Source organism: Numida meleagris, chromosome 2 (assembly GCF_002078875.1).
Source record: "Numida meleagris isolate 19003 breed g44 Domestic line chromosome 2, NumMel1.0, whole genome shotgun sequence".
NCBI lineage: Eukaryota > Metazoa > Chordata > Aves > Galliformes > Numididae > Numida > Numida meleagris.
Genome location: NC_034410.1, coordinates 121,285,895 through 121,302,198, shown reverse-complemented (window position 1 = coordinate 121,302,198; position 16,304 = coordinate 121,285,895). Strand labels below are relative to the sequence as shown.

Sequence of the window (16,304 nt, the reverse complement as noted above, 5' to 3'; positions counted from 1 at the left end):
CCCCACCCCCGCAGCCCGGTGGGGCGGCTCTCGGAGCCCCATAGCCCCGCGGCTCCCGGCGGGAGGCGGCCCCGCGGAAAAGCTTTTTGCGTTCAAACTCCGCGCCGAAGGGCTGTCGCCGTCGTGCTGCGGCTCCCCGTGCCCAGCCCGGCGCCACCGCCCGCTGCCACTGCCCCGCGCTGCGAGCGGCCGTCCCGCGGAGGGCCGGCAGCGCGGAGGGGAATCCCGGGGCGGTGACGTCAGGGCTTCCCCCGGCGCCCAGTCGTGACGTCAGGCGCGCGCCGGCAGCTCGCGGCGGCGGCCATGGGGAAGAGCCGGGCACGGAAGGCGGCGAAGGCGGCCAGCGTCTTCGCCATCGCCCGAGGCGCTGTCGCCGGGAAGGCCCGCGGGAAGGGCCGGGCGCGGCCCGTCACCTCCGGGCTGAGGAAGGTGAGCGGGAGTCGGCGGGGGCTGGCGGCTTGCCCTGGGCTGCGGGTTTGCGCGTGGTGCGGTCGCGGCCGTGGTTCTCCTGGGCTGCATCGAAAGCTGCGTGGGCAGCAGGGCGAGGTGATCCGCCCCTCCGCGCTGCGCTGCGAGAGCGCGCCTGGAGTGCTGCGTCCGGGTGGGGTGAGCTCAGTGCAGGGGAGACGTGGACCTGTCGTAGAGCGTGCAGAGAAAGGCCGCAGAAATGATCCAAGGGGTGGAACGCCTCTCCTGTGAGGACAAACTGAGAGCTGGGGCTGTTCAGCCTGGAGGAGAGAAGGCTGCGAGGTGACCTGATAGCGGCCTTTCAGTTTCTAAAGGGGAGCCACAGGAAAGAAGGGGACAGACTCTTTAGCAGGGTCTGTGGTGGTAGGACAAGGGGAAATGGCTTCAAGCTCAAACTGGGGAGATTTAGGTTGGATATAAGGAGAAAGTTTTTTGCAACAAGGGTGGTGAGGCACTGGTTCCCACTGCGCACCGCTCGATCTGCTGTGCAAACAGTGAAATGGCAGCTCCTAAAAAAGGCCCTTTGAGATCTTCTCATTCTGCAAGAGAAAGCCACCTGACGGGTTAATCTGGCAGACAGACAGGAACACAACAACTTTGGAAATGAACAGGGAGCCACGAAACAATTTCACGTTGCTGGCGTCAAATCTGCACGTAGTCTAAAGGGCTCTGTATTAAAAACAGAGAAACAGGTTTAAAAGCATCTTCCTGAGAAGTCAGCAGCTGATTAGGAGTAAAATTTTATTCTGTGTGTTTGAAGCTGTATTCTTTAATTCATTAAGCCTTTAGGGATTTACGTCTCGTTAAGCAGTATTGTAAAATGCTCAGAAAAATGTGTTAAAATGGGCTTATTCCTCGGTAGATGAAACCCCATAATAACTATTCCAGCAGCTTTTGATACAGACGTGCATCCCGGGTACAGAGCCTCGTTCTGCAGAGCAGTCCCTGCCCAAGTACATAGGGTGTCAGGTACCCAAGCTGACCCTTCCAGCACCGCTGAAGCTGGGAACTGCCAACAGGCTCTCATGGAAAACAGAAGGCCTGTCTAAACTGAATTGCCCACAGCCCCGTATGCTCTAATTTGAGCTAGGAGCTGAGCCTGTATTTCTCGAGCCACCCTATAGTTTATTATCAATTAAATTGCTAATCTAAATAGATTGTTTTATTGGTCTTGTGCCCTCACTTTCTTACTGCCGATCCTCCTGGCCGCTGTCTCGGGAATAAATGGAATTAATGTATATGTGCTCTTAAATTACAGCAGCTTTGAAGGCAAAAGGCATAAATGTGCATAATAGTTCACACACGGTTTGCTTCTGCCTATGTAAGTTGTTGAGAGGTGAATGAATGTGCAGCCTTTGGAACAGCAGGAGACAACCTGCAGTTTGGGATGGCTTTCAGGTGTGTGGGCGTGCTTCTGGAACATGCGCAATGTGAAGTGCCATTGTACGGCTAAGATCCTGCCCAAAGTGTGGTGGGCCAGTGTCAGCTCCCTTCCCAACAGAGCAAGTCTGACCGCTTTCATAATTTTGTATTTATTACAACATTTGCACGTGACTTTACAATACAACTAAGTGACAAGTAAATTTCAAATATAAAAACATTCCTACTGTAATTTTGTAAGATACGCATATAACATTAGCGCTTAACAGTTATTCAAAAATGATGCCAGTTGAGTTTCAGTTTAAAATACCAGCGTGTGCTTATTTTTTTTTTTCTCCCTACAGATAAACATTGCAAATGCTGACAAAGTTAGCAAGATAAATAAAGCTTTTGCTGAAATTCAGAAAGAAGTACAGCAGCTATCGAAAGGCACTGCAGCGGAACCTCCAAAGAATCAGCAGGTAATTTCCCATCTAAGGAGGGAAATGAAAGGGATGTACATGTTTAAAGCATTATATTCTGGCACAAAGGCTGCAGGCAATTCTTGCAGTGGCTTTAAAGCTACAAACCCAGCTTTATTAACTTCAGTTGTGGGGTAATGCTGAAATCTGGCTGGCATAGTCAAGCGCCCTGTGACTATTAATGTAAAGAGAGGAGAGGGTGGGCAGCCAAGCTAGAGTGTGCTTCCAAAACATCTTTTTAGATGACATTCAAACTGTTTCTTGTAATGGATTTTTAAAAAATTAGCTCCAGCTCCAAACCGCTGACAGCTGTGTCTTTGTGTTCACTTATGAGAAGCACCAACTTCTGAAACACCAATTTCTGTACTGCAACTGTTGCCTGCAGCACTTACAGATCAGGACAGTATTTTACTCCTTTCTCTGCTCAGCATGGCAGCGTGCAGCTTTGAGCACTGACAAGAAATAATTACACAATTAATTAAATACTGACAAGCTGCTCCTTATCCTGAATTTAAGTTCTTTCAGTTGAGTTCTTATACTGACACTTCCTGATGCTGCGGGCATAGTTTAGAGGACAGAAAAGGCAATGGGCTTATACAAAGCACAGGCGAACCCACCCTGGCTGTTGGGGAAGTAGAGGGAACTGGACAAGAGTTGAATATTGTGCCTGAGGTCATCACGTTCCTGTGTGGCTGGGAGCAACAGAACAACTGCCAGGTACCCCAGGGTGAGGCTGAAGAAAAAAGGAAGCGCATGTGATAGTGCTGCCGGCACAACACGAGGCCAAGCAAGGCCATTGGTGCCAGCAGCCCTACTGCTGCTAGCTTGCTACTGAGCTTGGCTGGGATCTTGGCCTGTCCCACTACTCCTGCACTAGTAGGGCTGTACATGACATAACATTCAGTTTGACCACTTGGGGTGTAAAGCAATAGTATTTTTCATCCCCATTTCAACATTATGCTGTTCTAAGTATTCCCTGAACTAAAAGGTGTGCCTGTTTCCATTTAGCTATGTACATTACTGATGTGACACTTTGTCTTTCACTTGCAGCATAAATCATTGGCTGACTTTTTTCCTTTTTTTTTTTCCTCCCCCAAACACAACAAGAAATTGCTCTGTACTTCAAACTAAAACTTTTCTTTTATCAGGTTTCTACACCTTCAGAAGCTGAACCAGCAAATGTGGATGCTGCCACAAGTCTATTATCACAGCTGTAATGCAAAACGGAGGATGAAGAGATTCCAAGAATAGAAGATCACACGGGCTTTGTTTGTAAAATTTTATTAAAAAAATCTTGTTAATATACAAGTATTGGCACACTTTAATACAAACTACAAACAGACCTTTCCTATCATCTAGGAAAGCGGAATGTCAGAAGTCAGTGTGAGAAACTTAAAGTGCTAAAACAGAAGGCACTTCACAAAATTGGTTCACTGAAACAATTAAGCCTAACTCAAGTTGATATCCTTCACTTTTCAGCTTGGCAGTGAAAGTTTCAAATTTGATGGGAACGTTATAAAATGCAGACAGCTTCTCGGCAGTAAAGCTTCAAAGAAAATGCTGGTAACTGTGAGGAAAATCTAATCATTTTTTAAAAAAATGATCAGAAGGCTATAAAGCATTTTCACTTTCTTTAGAAAAGAAAACTCCCAAATCATTGGATTACACAAAGGACACTCAGGTGAAAAGTGTGCCAAGATTCTGATAAAAAGCCCTTTTTTTTTTTTTTTTCTGGTGGTTCAATTTGTTTTGTGAAGTAGTTAAAGGAAGCAAAAGGAAATATACTCCCAGAGTCAGTGAACTAAGAAGTTATACATTCATTATTCAAATACTTAGGTTATGAAGAAGTCTAGAATGTTATCGTTAGAGGTAGATAAGTAGTCTGGTTGACACAATATCTAATAATTTAGTATCTGCACATCAAAGAGATCACAGACTCCTTCATTATCATCCAGGTTAAAGTTGTAGTCATCTCCGGGAGTAGGAGAGAGTCGTAAGAGAGGAAAAACTGTAAAGCAGGAATAGTTTAGTTTAAGTTAAAACACTTTTGGAATATCAGCCCTATCTCATAATCCGGTATGTTCATCATCACCAGTGCCAGGGTTAGTCTTTATAAGTAAAATATTGTCTTGATAATCTGACAAGCATGCTAGGATACATACTGTATTGCCTTAAAACTAAGGCAGTAAGTGACAGGTCTACACCTTTTCCCTTAGTATCGTACATAAATTTGATGGGGATGGAGTGAAAGCTGTGAAATATGGACCTACTCTCTCCTTTTGCAGCAAAGGAACTCCTAAGCAGCTTTTGAAAACTCTGCCAAAAAGCCATTGCTTATATTTATCTCCTTCCTGTTACGATGTTGTATGTATTCATCTTCAGATATTTATTCTGGATAAAGAAATTAATATTATCCCTATTTTACAGAAGAAAAATGGAGGCTGTCACCTCTGTGCATTGCGTTTCATGCATGGACTTGAAACCCTTTTTGGGGAGTGCAGGAAGAGATGCCTCAGCCCTCATGCTGTACCTCGGGAAGACTCATGCAGATGAACTGGGCACACTGTAGCTGTTTTAAAAGTGGGGAGTATTTCCATTTTATCCACATATTTTATTGGCACATTCATGTAACTCCAGTTTCCCTCTTAGATCTTGTAGTTGCATGTTTCTTTCTAGATAAGCCCCACGTTTGTCTACTTGAAAAGCAGATATTAACACAGGCTGTTCACAGAACAGCACAGTTACATGGGAAAAGGGCAAAGCCAGCTGAGTTCAGTGAGATACAGCAGGGGGTCATGGAGCGTATAGAACCACTAGCTCTGGCTCAGTTCTGCATACATATGGCCAAGGAGATGCAAGACCAGAAAAGGATTGTATTTGTTCTGCCAGTGTAAGAGACCTGGCCCAGTATCAGTCTGCATGCAGGCATGTAAATGTGCTCTGAAATATCTGCTCAAAGCTCATGGAAGAGGCCTGAGGCAGAACAGAATTAAACAAGATTTTTTTTTTTTTTTTTTAAGGCAGGACTCGAGTCATCAACCTGTTTTTTATTTATTCTAGAATTAAGTACTGTTGAGTTACTCATGCATGTAAGTTCTTGCTGGATTAAGGCTTTCATATTGTGACTGTTAAATAAAAGTGTTGCAGGGAATGGATAGGGGTGCAAAGACAAGAATGACAAGGATAGAAGAGGCAGTACAGGGGAAAGAAGTAGTATATTGACTCTTGGTATGAGATTTGATACCTACCAAGCGTGCTGTTCAGATAAAAACCATGCTACTACTTTTTTAATAACTGCAAGTAAGGATGCTAAATACTTACCATCAGAGGACATAAGTTCATCAATAATATCCCCACCGATATTTCCTGTGAAAACAGGAGCATGTGTTTATTGCAGTCAACAGATTCTCTGCATTATGACACTGAATTGTAAAGTACAGCACGGCTCATGTGCACACTGTAGGAGCTGTGGAGATAGTATGCTGCATACGTATATAAAACATATTCCTGGTTTTATCCCTCAATTTTTCCTGATGAATTTCTCCTGCTCTCCTCAAGCTGTACCGTCAATCTCTTATAACCCTAAAGCCACGTGCAATGAGTAGCTTATTTGACAGCAAAGAAAGCTATCTTGCTCAAAATGAGCTTGCTACCCAGAACTGGCTGGGTGTCTTCGGTAGGAGATAAACAAAGGCCTGCCATTTCCTCTGTGGGAAAAGCCTTAATCCTTCCCTCCCTGTAACTCATTGGTAACTTGGCAAGAAGAATGGCTTAGGAAACAATAAAAACACTGAATAGCAACTGTTTCTCCCTACCTGTGGGCTCATCCATCTTTGCAATGTCAAATGAGTTTGGCTTGAGGATACAGTTAACGTCCAAAGGGAGCAAAGCCTGATAGTCGTTGGAGCTAGCTGTAGCTTGGGCGACATCTCCTGAAAGGCCGGGGTACAACACTGGCTCTGGAAGGCTGGAATAAGGAGTTGCTGGAGTTGTGCTGTTCTGCTGCAAACTGCTTTCTACAAAGACAGAAAAGCACATTATAAAATCTATTAGTATAAAAAGGAATGTAAAGGACCTGTACCTGGCTTTTCTCTCTTGAGGACAACATAGCTCATGTCAGGGATGAGGTGAGAAGAATCTCTTCCCCATTCCAAACTCGCAAGCTCAATTTTATCAGGATCCCTTGGAAACGTAGACTGTAATAGTGACAGCATTCTCTTAAATATTTCCATATTATCCTACAATTATGATTAAAAAAATACCTGATATTCAGACTGTCTCTCACTGTGGCTATGTGGAAGAAGGTAAGTGACCTTGTGGCACAAAAGCTGGAACTGGTGCCTGTACTATCTGCCTCACAAAAAGGTATATGTTCAAATCATATACTCCATCTAAGGCTGGCAATTTCATTCCACCCTGCATTCTGGAGAAACATCTCAGATTAACAGCCAGGATCACATGCAAAACCTGTTTGGTATAAGACAATAAGCTACAAGGGGACAATCTGTTTCATCAATCAGATAGAGGACAGAAGAGGAAGAAGCTTTTCTGTAACCTCTCGAAAGCCATTAGTAAGCCCCTCGGGACAGTTTCTTAACAGACACCTGCCGCTTTATGCAAATAGTTGATATGCCTTTCTTTCATCTATCACCATTTCTGTTTCTTTCCTCCCCCTAAGCCCTTCCCCACCCATCTTAGGTGGAAAAAAAATTTGGACCCACCTGATGGTGTGTCCACAACTGTTGTTTCTGGCAGCTGTTGTCCCTGGTTAAGACCGTGTTCTGGTGGATTTTCAGTAGCTGGAGTAGGTTTAAGGGGAGTCACTGGAGCTGCAGGCTGAGATGGGGTTTGTGCAAGGTCATCAGGTGGAGGAACTGGAAACACCATGGGCTTGGAGGAACTTGATTCTTTGTTTATAAGCAGTACATGAATAGGTCCTGAACTACTTTTAAGATTGATCTGGTATTTCTTCTGTCCATTCTGTCCCTGTAGAGATGGTGTATTAAGAAAGTTATAGTTCCCTTAGAATTTGGAACTGTACCAAAAATAGTAATTGCGTAGACTTATTTCCCATAGTAAATAATGAAGATGTTTGAACAGAATTCTCAAATTGATGTACTTTTTACCTCCCAGAAGACACAGTGCTCTTCTAATTAAAACGCTAGGAAGAAATCACAGTTGTCAAACTTATCAAATCATATTCAGACAGGAAACAAATGTTTAAAACAAATGTAAGTAATCTAACAGGATACAGATTACAATCCTGTTATGTGTTTACCTGACCAGAACGGTTACAGAAGACACAAACATATAACCTTCTGAAGTGATCGTCTAAGTTCTGAATTCAAGTTGCATGAAACTTACAGCAGAGCTACATCTTATCAGTAACAAAACAGACAAAAATTTGCACACTTTTAGATTTCTTCCTCTTAAATGGAGCTTCAGAACCATCTTAGTTGGGACTAGCCATGCCACAATAATTAAGTATCACACCCAGACTGAGCGGACACAGAATCAACAAGTCAGTGGAAACAATCTCTTTGATTTGCTTGGCATTCTTTTGGTAGATTCAGGCTAATTCAGCAAACAGGTTTTCAGCAAGTATGTTCTAGAAAAAATGAGGATGAGGAAAGTGGGAAAGGAGCCTGAGGGGAGGAGAACCAAAGAAAAAGCATCCCATTTGAAGCTGCCAATGGAAGACTAAAATCATCTGCTCTTATCCTCCACAAAAAGTTGAAAAAGCTGCATCACAACTGCTCTGACCACACAGGGAACCGTACCATTGCCTGAACTGTTTTCAGCACAGATGAAAAGAGACCCAGTATTACTGGACCAGCTTCATGGTCCTAGCTTTGGATGCTCTTATGATATCAAATTTTGCTTAGCCTCATTAAAAATAGCTTCTGAAACTTCTCCTGTGAGTTTCACCATTCTAAAAGCATTGTGTCTTGTCATGCTTCATGCAACACTCTCTTCTCTCCCAACTACGTAAGGTATCAACCCTATTTAAAACAGAGCACTGCAATTAAAAAAAAAAAAAGATTAAAGATTGACAGAGGTAAGTAATTTGGCCTCCTCCTCCAATTTGCCCAGTCTAACAAACCCTTCAGCTAAAAAGAAGTCCACAGTGTTTCTCTATTCAATCTATTACTATGTGACTAAACATGAACAACATCTAAACTAAACATACAAATAAATCTAAAAGGCATTTTCATGGAAGTTCTGATTTAGCTATACAATACATTTGAAATTTGACACATATAAGTTACTGCTACCAAGTTCTTAAGGGAATTCAAGACAATTATGCCTAAACTGGAAAGCTGTAACTTTTAAGAGTTAGGGAGGATAAAGGACAAAGAAACCCGCTATTATATCTTGTTTCCAATATAAGACATGAGTTAGCATTAGTTTCTCTTTTGTATACATAGACTTAGGTGTGCAGAAAAAAAAAAAAAACAACACTTTTTCCCACCCAACACCTCCATTCTCAACTAAGACTATCTTAATATTTTTCCTTCCTCTCTCATCACAGCCAGAGATAAATCCTCAGCTGTAGTATACCTCTTCTTTTCCACTCTCCCCTTACAGCACTCAGGCAAACAAGAAACCAGTACGTACCATTTCAGGTATAGGTACTTCTAACTGTGTACCACAAGGTGCTTGAATTGCTAGAAGTGTGTCTCCTGGTTAAATAGCAATTTTTAAGAGAGTGTTAACTGTACATATTTTTCTTACATCTTGCATGGTATCCACTCAAATAAGATAGAATAATTCTCCAGAGCTACTCGAAATAATGCATAATTCCAGCACAAATACATTTGTGATGGGATTTGCATAGTCCCTGTAAGATCCAAAATCTAATATTTAACTAGCTTCCTTTTCAGCAAAAACAACTCTTTTGTACAGCTTACATTATGGCTTTGAGGACAGATTACACAGGAAAGCAAGGAAACATTTCAATTGTTGTCTTCAGTGTCAGCATTTTGAAGTACCTGAACTTAAAACTTCTGCCGCACATACAACTCAGATGTAATAGGTGACTGTAACACTCACCTGTGGCTTAATATGCGCACTGCAAATTGTTAGGACACGTCAATTCCCCTTCACCCGTAACTTGGAATAATGCTTTTCTTTTCCTGCCACTTGAGATACATTTTACACCCAGTACAATGTGACTGGGCCTCCTCCATATTTTGTAACAACTAATTCTTCTCAGCAACAGCTTGTTTTTGTAAAACTCCACAGCAGTTGTCTAATCTTACATTTTTATTCAAAGAGAAACCCAACCTTCCTTGTGGCAAAGAGATGGTTTTGAGCTCAGGTGAAGCTGAATAACAATCTTCCCTTGAGTAACCCAGGATCCAGAAAGGGTGTCAAGGGAAATAATTTCTGCCAGCAATTCTTGACAGTTTGTTGAAACTTTCAGTACAGAATCTTTCTTGTTTAGTAGCAGTGTCCCATCTTTGAACTCCTGCCGGCCCCATGTAGCATCATGAGGAATTCCTTCTGACTGAAGCTGCCACCAGAAAACTTTAAGAAAACTGGACCTGGCTGGTCTGCAGGTGAGACAGACCAACAAGCCCTGTTCTTGGTTCTTTTAGGGTCAGAGGCAAGCTACTACAAAGTATGAATAGAGAAAAAGACATCCAAAACCAGCACTCTGAAAACAGCTGAACTTCCACTCCATACAATCTGTGACTATACACTAGAACCAGTTGGCCGGGAACAGTAGAAGATGTATCTATTTACTTCTGAGCACCATTGAATATTTATTCTAAATTCAAAACATTTGCAGGGAAAAGGCAGGTTAGTTAGCAAGTTAACTTTCAAGAAGAAGATCAGGAAAGCCCTCACTTTAGGAAGCACAGTGTAGGAGCAACTCACCATTGAAACAGTTACAGATATCTTCATGGGTGACATATGAAAATGTAATTTATGTCAAGGAACATTTTTCTTAAAGCAACATGCAACTGGTATTTGATGCCTTTAAAAAGAAGTTTGTCCAAACACTAAGCCTAAGCTTACTGCTGCTACTCAAAGGTGTAATCAAGGCATGATTTATGATGTTCCAAATGGCTATTTTAAAAATAACACAGTTCTGTACTGTTAAAAAAATATACCTATAGATGTGAAGAAAATACCAAAAGAGAAGAAGCTGAGTAGCTTGAATGAGAAGAGATTCTTTTTAAATAGAAAACATGTAAAATCTTGTTTATAAGATCACCATTTACCTCATTAAGTTGACACTATATAATTCAACAGGATGTCCCCAAAATCACATAAAAAGACTGCTAGAGGGGCCTTGAGAGTTCATCTGCAGACCTGTTCCCCTGCCTCAAGGTACGATCAGTTATTAAGACATTCCAGACAGTTGTTTACCTCTCCTGTTCTGGAAAACATCCAGTGATGGATGTTCCACCCCTCCCCTGGGGGATTAATTCCACTGCTAACTCTCCCAGTGGCACGTTTCTCTTCATATCTTACTTAAATCTCATTTTTTTATAAAATCTATTTTATAGGTATAGTTTCTGCAGAGCTATTGCAAATAATGTTAAGTACTTATCATTGGTACTATCAATAAGAAGGGCATTTTCCTGCTCCAAATCTCAGATGTGTCTGTTTTACACAATATCTTGTAAGACAGATAAACACATTACAAGCAATATAGCTGGACCTTACTGCTTATGGAATATTTACACACAGGATATTTTTCCTGTTCCAAACCTAACAAGCTTCGGGTCTTTGTTAACTCAACTCAATTTATCTTTAGGTGATAGCTTAAACTTTTCAAGAGAGGGAAGTAAAAGGTGGGGAGGGTAGGGGGGGAGATTCATGTAAAATACAGCTAAGAAAGTGTAAATCCAAGTGCCTAAATGCAATACAAATCAATTTAAAACCAGATACCAGGATTATACTGTGGAGTTAAAAATTACTGCCATACATACATATGCTAGATTATTTTCAGATTACCGTTTGTACAGTCACAGAACTTAAAAAGTCATGCAAACATGATTTATACTCTTCTTGAACCAAAACCAGGAGAGATAAAAAAAAATTAGCCTTTCTTAGCCTTTGCTTCTGGATGAAATGGATTACAGCATGTTTCACCCTTTACCTATGCTTTAATTGCCGTTTTAATTCTTGTTCCAAGATGCACACCATTTCTTGAAAAGGATATTGGTGGTTTGTAGAATCATCCATAACATTCTTGATACTTTGCTGTAGCCATAGTTTCTGCTGATCCAATTCTTTTTCTTTTAGTTCTAGATCTTCAATTTCAGCTTCAAGATACCTCAGCCTGTCCACGACTTCTTTTGTATTGCAGCCAGCACCTACTCCTCTTAAAAAAGTATGAAAGTTCATGAAACCACAAGAAGTGAAAATCTAAAAGAACACTTCCTAAGCATGCTTTCAATAATTTGAACAATCTACTAAAATTCATTACGAAGGAAATTTACTCTCTCAGCAGCGCTTTACGAGAAAAAAGAACATTTTAAAAATTAAATCAGATTTAGAATTTCCCTCTACCTAACCTTATATTCTTTTGGAATGTAGTTTTTCTGTATTAGAGATTGTTCACAGCTCTTCCTCCCCTCCTTCCCTCTTAACTCTTCAGTTACCATTTCATCTTCAGTGACCAGAGAAAATAATTAAGAGGGGTGGGTAGGTGGAAATACTGTTCCCCAATACCTTTCCCAGATTCAGGGAGTGTGAGTGATAGTTAGAAAGTAGCAGTGCAAGTTTTCTGAAAGTATCTCTCCTATATTTTTTAAACTTGATTCTATGTATCAAAGACGCAAATTAAAGGAAAGACCAATAAGTTTCATTTGTAACTTGGATGTCAGTCTGAAATGTTGCACTGCTCATTTCTGAGAGTAACATTAATTTCATGCTAGGTTAATTGGTCAGGAGAAAGGGATGGAGGCAGCTTCTGTTGCTCACAGGCACAGGAAGAAATGCAGAATTGACAAAGCTTACTTCCACTGAATGCTGTTTTTTGACTTCTTCTCAATGAGATCAATCCCCTCTAAAACATTGGTGATATCATAGATCCTCCTCTTCTGCCTTACGGCAAGGGCGTCAGCAGCCTGTGGAGACGAGAGCAACAGCTATCACCAACGTGGGCCAAACAACAGACACTCTAACCAATTCCCCTGAAAATAATGCCAAATAATAATGAGACAACTCTGAAGGGCAATAGTTTGACTCTTCCTTCAAGAGTAGGATGCCCAATGATAAATTCAGAAGTTTAGCATCTGCTTCAAGTGGCATGCAAGTGTGGCCTCCTGATGGTGAGGGAAGTCACCTCAGGCAAGGCCAGCAAGCCCACCTTCACCAGGGAGGAGTACCCACATGAACTGCCATTGCTGCCATTGGTAGATGCACCATGCACTGTCCATCCTAACAGGCACAAAACAGTAGGGAAGGAAGATGGCAACACTGCAACAAAACAAGTCTCTGAGGCCAACAGCATGTTGAGTTTATTATCCCCTCTGCTGATACTCTCTGAATTAAACTGCTGGGATATGGGAAGACGGAGGGTAATTTCCCAAAATGGCTGAAGGAAGGAGAGCTGTAAGACTATAAGCCAGCACTGTCCCGTAAGCCACCTTGTCAGGCGAGGAGTGATAGGACACGAGGAAACAGCCTCAAGAGCCACCAAAACCCTGGCACAGCCAGTACCAATGCTGACAGCCATGACCACTTCCCTTTCTGACCCAGGCCAGCTATGGTGTGTTTGCATGCGCCATCAAAACATGCCACTGACAGCAGAGCACACCGTGAATCAGAGGAAACAGGCTGCTTGATCACTCGTAGTTCTGTGCATGATGATTCTTACATACCTGATACAAAGCCTACCTAGATGTGCATTTCCTGGGCACCTGATGAAAACTTTGCTTTCTGCACTTTTTTTTTTTTTTTTTTTTCCCCAGATCCTGATTCAACCAGGGGCAAGGAAAGAGGTTTAGATCACATCAGAAGCTTTTCCCGTTAAACAACATCATGCAAGGAGATGGCAGTGGGCACTGGGGACCGTCTTTGTGATACAGAAGCAGCTCAAAGCAGCAGAGCAATCTCCTTCCCATCTTCCTTTTGTTTTCCCATCAGGTAGACACTTCAGAGATCAGATGCTAAGTTCTTATACAACATGTAATTTTTCAGTTGGAAATTTTGTCCTTGGTGGTACTCTGTTTGTTTTTTCCGGTTGCTTAGTTTTTAGGACTCCACTAATTTAGACTTTCCAGAGACAAGAACTCCATCAGAGCAGCTGAGCAGTAGCTGCAAATCCCAGGACCCTTCCTGTCCCCACGTTTGCAATACTTTCTGTCTCTTGCCATGGAATAGGATAAACTTGAGTGGCAAGTGAACAAATTTTAGAGTACTCAATGCTTTGCATTGTTGATCAAAAATACCATTCAGCCCCGAGTACAGCAGGGATGGCATTTTTCTACAAGCCAAGCCTACTTAAGGAATCAAAGCAGAAGCCTGAGTATGCTGCCGAAGAGAAGGAACACACTGTGTTCTGGGTGTCATTTCAGGTGGCTTAGCCTTTATTCACTCATTGTGATCTTTCTGTATTTATCCATTCCCTGCAAATGGCGGATTTCTGAACAGAGGAGCTTTCTTTCTTTCCCTCCCATCTCATCCCTTGATGTTTTAAGCTTACTTCCTTAGCAACGTTTACTTACACAGGGTCATTCAGGGACAGCTACGCAATTATTCTGGAAGAGATGCTTGATTTTAAACTGAGCCCTGTAGGATTTAACCTCCAAGTCAAGAAAATCCTCACTCCCATGACTTGTCAGGCATTAGCAGAGAAGCGCTCCGTGCTAAAACACTTCCAAAGTTCAACACACTCAACTGCTGGGGCTTCCTGCACCCGGAGTGAGGAGCAGTGACCCACACGGGGTCAGCACCATCGCGGGTCAGCACACACGTCCCCTGTGGTCGCTTCACAGACTGCCAGCTACAGATACCCAGAGATCACCAGGAAACGTTCTGTCACACCGCTTTTCATTCTCCGCTGATAAATCACAAAGTACACTTTGGGTTTCCAAATCCTGTTTTCTTCATGGTGTACTTAGTATTCTGGTACAGAAACCCCAGGCTGGAGGTGGCTCTGGGCAGCCTGGTCTAGTGGTTGGTGACCCTGCACACAGCACAGGGGTTGAAACTAGATGATCTCTGAGGTCCTTTTCAACCCAGGCCATTCTATGATTCTATGAAATATTATTCAGATGGTCGATACGTGTAAATACGACACGAGACATCTGAAATCTTTGATGAATGAACCATCTCTTGGAAAACTCTGTTTCACTCCAGGAGCATCCCGTCCCTCATTTCCCTGAGCACACCAACAGGGTATGCATTCTGCTTTTCACTTCTTCCCTACACATGTGACTTACTTATGAGAAACACCGGATTACAGAAATGTACATTTTGACTAATTGCTTATGAAAGTACCAACGTTTTGTTCTCTTCAGTTAGTGCTTACTTAAAACAAGCCATATCCTGTCATTCGGAAACCAGTTTCCAATAGAAAGCCCTGAGCAGAAGTTTCTGTCATTTCTGCAGTGCCTGTTTACCTTCCCCTGGCCCTAGGTGCTGCCATTTCCCTTTGGTGGGAGAACCCCTTCTGCACAGAAGTGAATGACAAACACCCGACCCACCCTGCTGCACTGCCCTGCATCACTGTTCCAAATACACCCATCTGAGTGCCCTGCGCAGCTAAAGCTGGAACGTTACACCGACGGGACCCCTCCTAGCTCACTGACAAGTTTCACTTTACACTGTAACATTGTTGAAGAGCTCTCTCTGAACACCAACGCACGAAAAGTATCCAAGGACACCATCCCTCCGAGAATCCACTAACAGAGCCAAGGAGCACGGTCAGCTTTCCTGAAAGGACTCAAGTAACCAAGGCACCAAGCTGCTTATTCTCAGCCTGGCAAACACCGCTCTCGTGTCACCTCCTTCTTCATTATCCTGCGCTCGGGTGCAGGTCGCACTACTGCACGGCACCGACTGGAGCGGGTCCCCCGGCACGCTGAGGGCCGGCACCAGCACCACAGAAGAGCCCTATTACCTCGCACCGCGCACGGAACGGCTGAAAACAGCCTTAAATAGGCGGCCGCGCACAGAGTCCGTAATCAGAGCAACCGCAAAGTGAAAACAAACAACCGAAGCCGGCCAGGCTGCGCGGGACCGCGGCTCCAGCCTCCCTCCGCAGCCGGCAGGTGACCCGGCCCCCGCCCCGGGCACGGCCGCAACCTGACAGCCGCCCGGGCCTCCCCCACCGTCGCGGCCACGGCGGGCCCGCGCCGCCCCGCCCTCGCACCACTTTGAGGTCCAGCACGCCGTCCTTGGCCTCCTGCAGCAGCGACACGAACTTGGTAGTGAGCAGCCCCAGGCTCTTCTCGTGCCGGCTGCTGCCGCCGCCGCCGCCCGCCGCCTCGGCCGCCGCGGCCATGGTGCCCGCCGGGCCGNCACCCCGCCGCGCCACGTGTCGCGACCGCCGCAACAGACCGAGCTCGGAACGGAGCCGGCCCGAGGGCTGCGGCGGGAGGGGCGGTGCCGCAGGAAGTGACGCCGCCGCCGTTGCCTGGACACCGGCATGGGGAGGCCGGGGCGGGGGGCTGCACGGGGACAGCCCGACGACGGCGGTGCTGCGAACTGCGGCCGGGCGGCCCGCCTTCGGTGTGCGGTGCCTGTTGGATGCGAGAGCAGTTCGGTTCTGGTAACTTTGTCTTTATGAAGAATCCGGTTCTTTAGACCACGTCAGAATTTTGGCTCCAGTCCCTTTGCGAGCAGTGCACGGTCACACCGGCAGCGGCTGCACAAGGCTCCTCGCGGCTCTTGGACCCCACCTCAGCCCTGCGCGCACGCTGAAGTGGGACAGCACCCAGGCACGCTGGCCCTCCCATGGGCAGCGCGGACAGTACGACACGCTGACCTCGTGCCAGGCAATGGAGCACGTCAGGAAGGGGCAGTGCA

General features: G+C 44.3%; 2 protein-coding genes across 2 annotated transcripts; one reads left to right on the top strand and one right to left on the bottom strand.

Moving 5' to 3' along the window:
• Window positions 259-3,617, top strand: C2H8orf59 (chromosome 2 C8orf59 homolog). The gene is made up of 3 exons (XM_021386661.1): window positions 259-429; window positions 2,193-2,309; window positions 3,458-3,617. Exons 1-3 carry the CDS (start codon window positions 304-306, stop codon window positions 3,524-3,526), a joined length of 312 nt encoding a protein of 103 aa, XP_021242336.1. The 5' UTR covers window positions 259-303; the 3' UTR covers window positions 3,527-3,617.
• E2F5 (E2F transcription factor 5) lies at window positions 3,575-15,807 on the bottom strand. The gene is made up of 9 exons (XM_021386658.1): window positions 15,649-15,807; window positions 12,288-12,397; window positions 11,488-11,649; window positions 10,194-10,237; window positions 8,928-8,992; window positions 7,031-7,295; window positions 6,125-6,325; window positions 5,631-5,675; window positions 3,575-4,317 (listed from the first exon to the last, which is right to left on the bottom strand). Exons 1-9 carry the CDS (start codon window positions 15,778-15,780, stop codon window positions 4,208-4,210), a joined length of 1,134 nt encoding a protein of 377 aa, XP_021242333.1. The 5' UTR covers window positions 15,781-15,807; the 3' UTR covers window positions 3,575-4,207.

What these genes read in the sequence shown, in the direction of transcription:
- C2H8orf59 (XM_021386661.1), top strand. Translation starts at nt 304, where the DNA reads ATGGGGAAGAGCCGGGCACGGAAGGCGGCGAAGGCGGCCAGCGTCTTC. An exon ending in TCACCTCCGGGCTGAGGAAG is followed by an intron (nt 430 to 2,192) that starts GTGAGCGGGAGT and finishes TTCTCCCTACAG; the next exon opens with ATAAACATTGCAAATGCTGA. An exon ending in AACCTCCAAAGAATCAGCAG is followed by an intron (nt 2,310 to 3,457) that starts GTAATTTCCCAT and finishes TTCTTTTATCAG; the next exon opens with GTTTCTACACCTTCAGAAGC.
- E2F5 (XM_021386658.1), bottom strand. Translation starts at nt 15,780, where the DNA reads ATGGCCGCGGCGGCCGAGGCGGCGGGCGGCGGCGGCGGCAGCAGCCGG. An exon ending in AAAAACAGCATTCAGTGGAA is followed by an intron (nt 11,650 to 12,287) that starts GTAAGCTTTGTC and finishes TACTTTTTTAAG; the next exon opens with AGGAGTAGGTGCTGGCTGCA. An exon ending in TGAACTTATGTCCTCTGATG is followed by an intron (nt 4,318 to 5,630) that starts GTAAGTATTTAG and finishes CCTGCTTTACAG; the next exon opens with TTTTTCCTCTCTTACGACTC.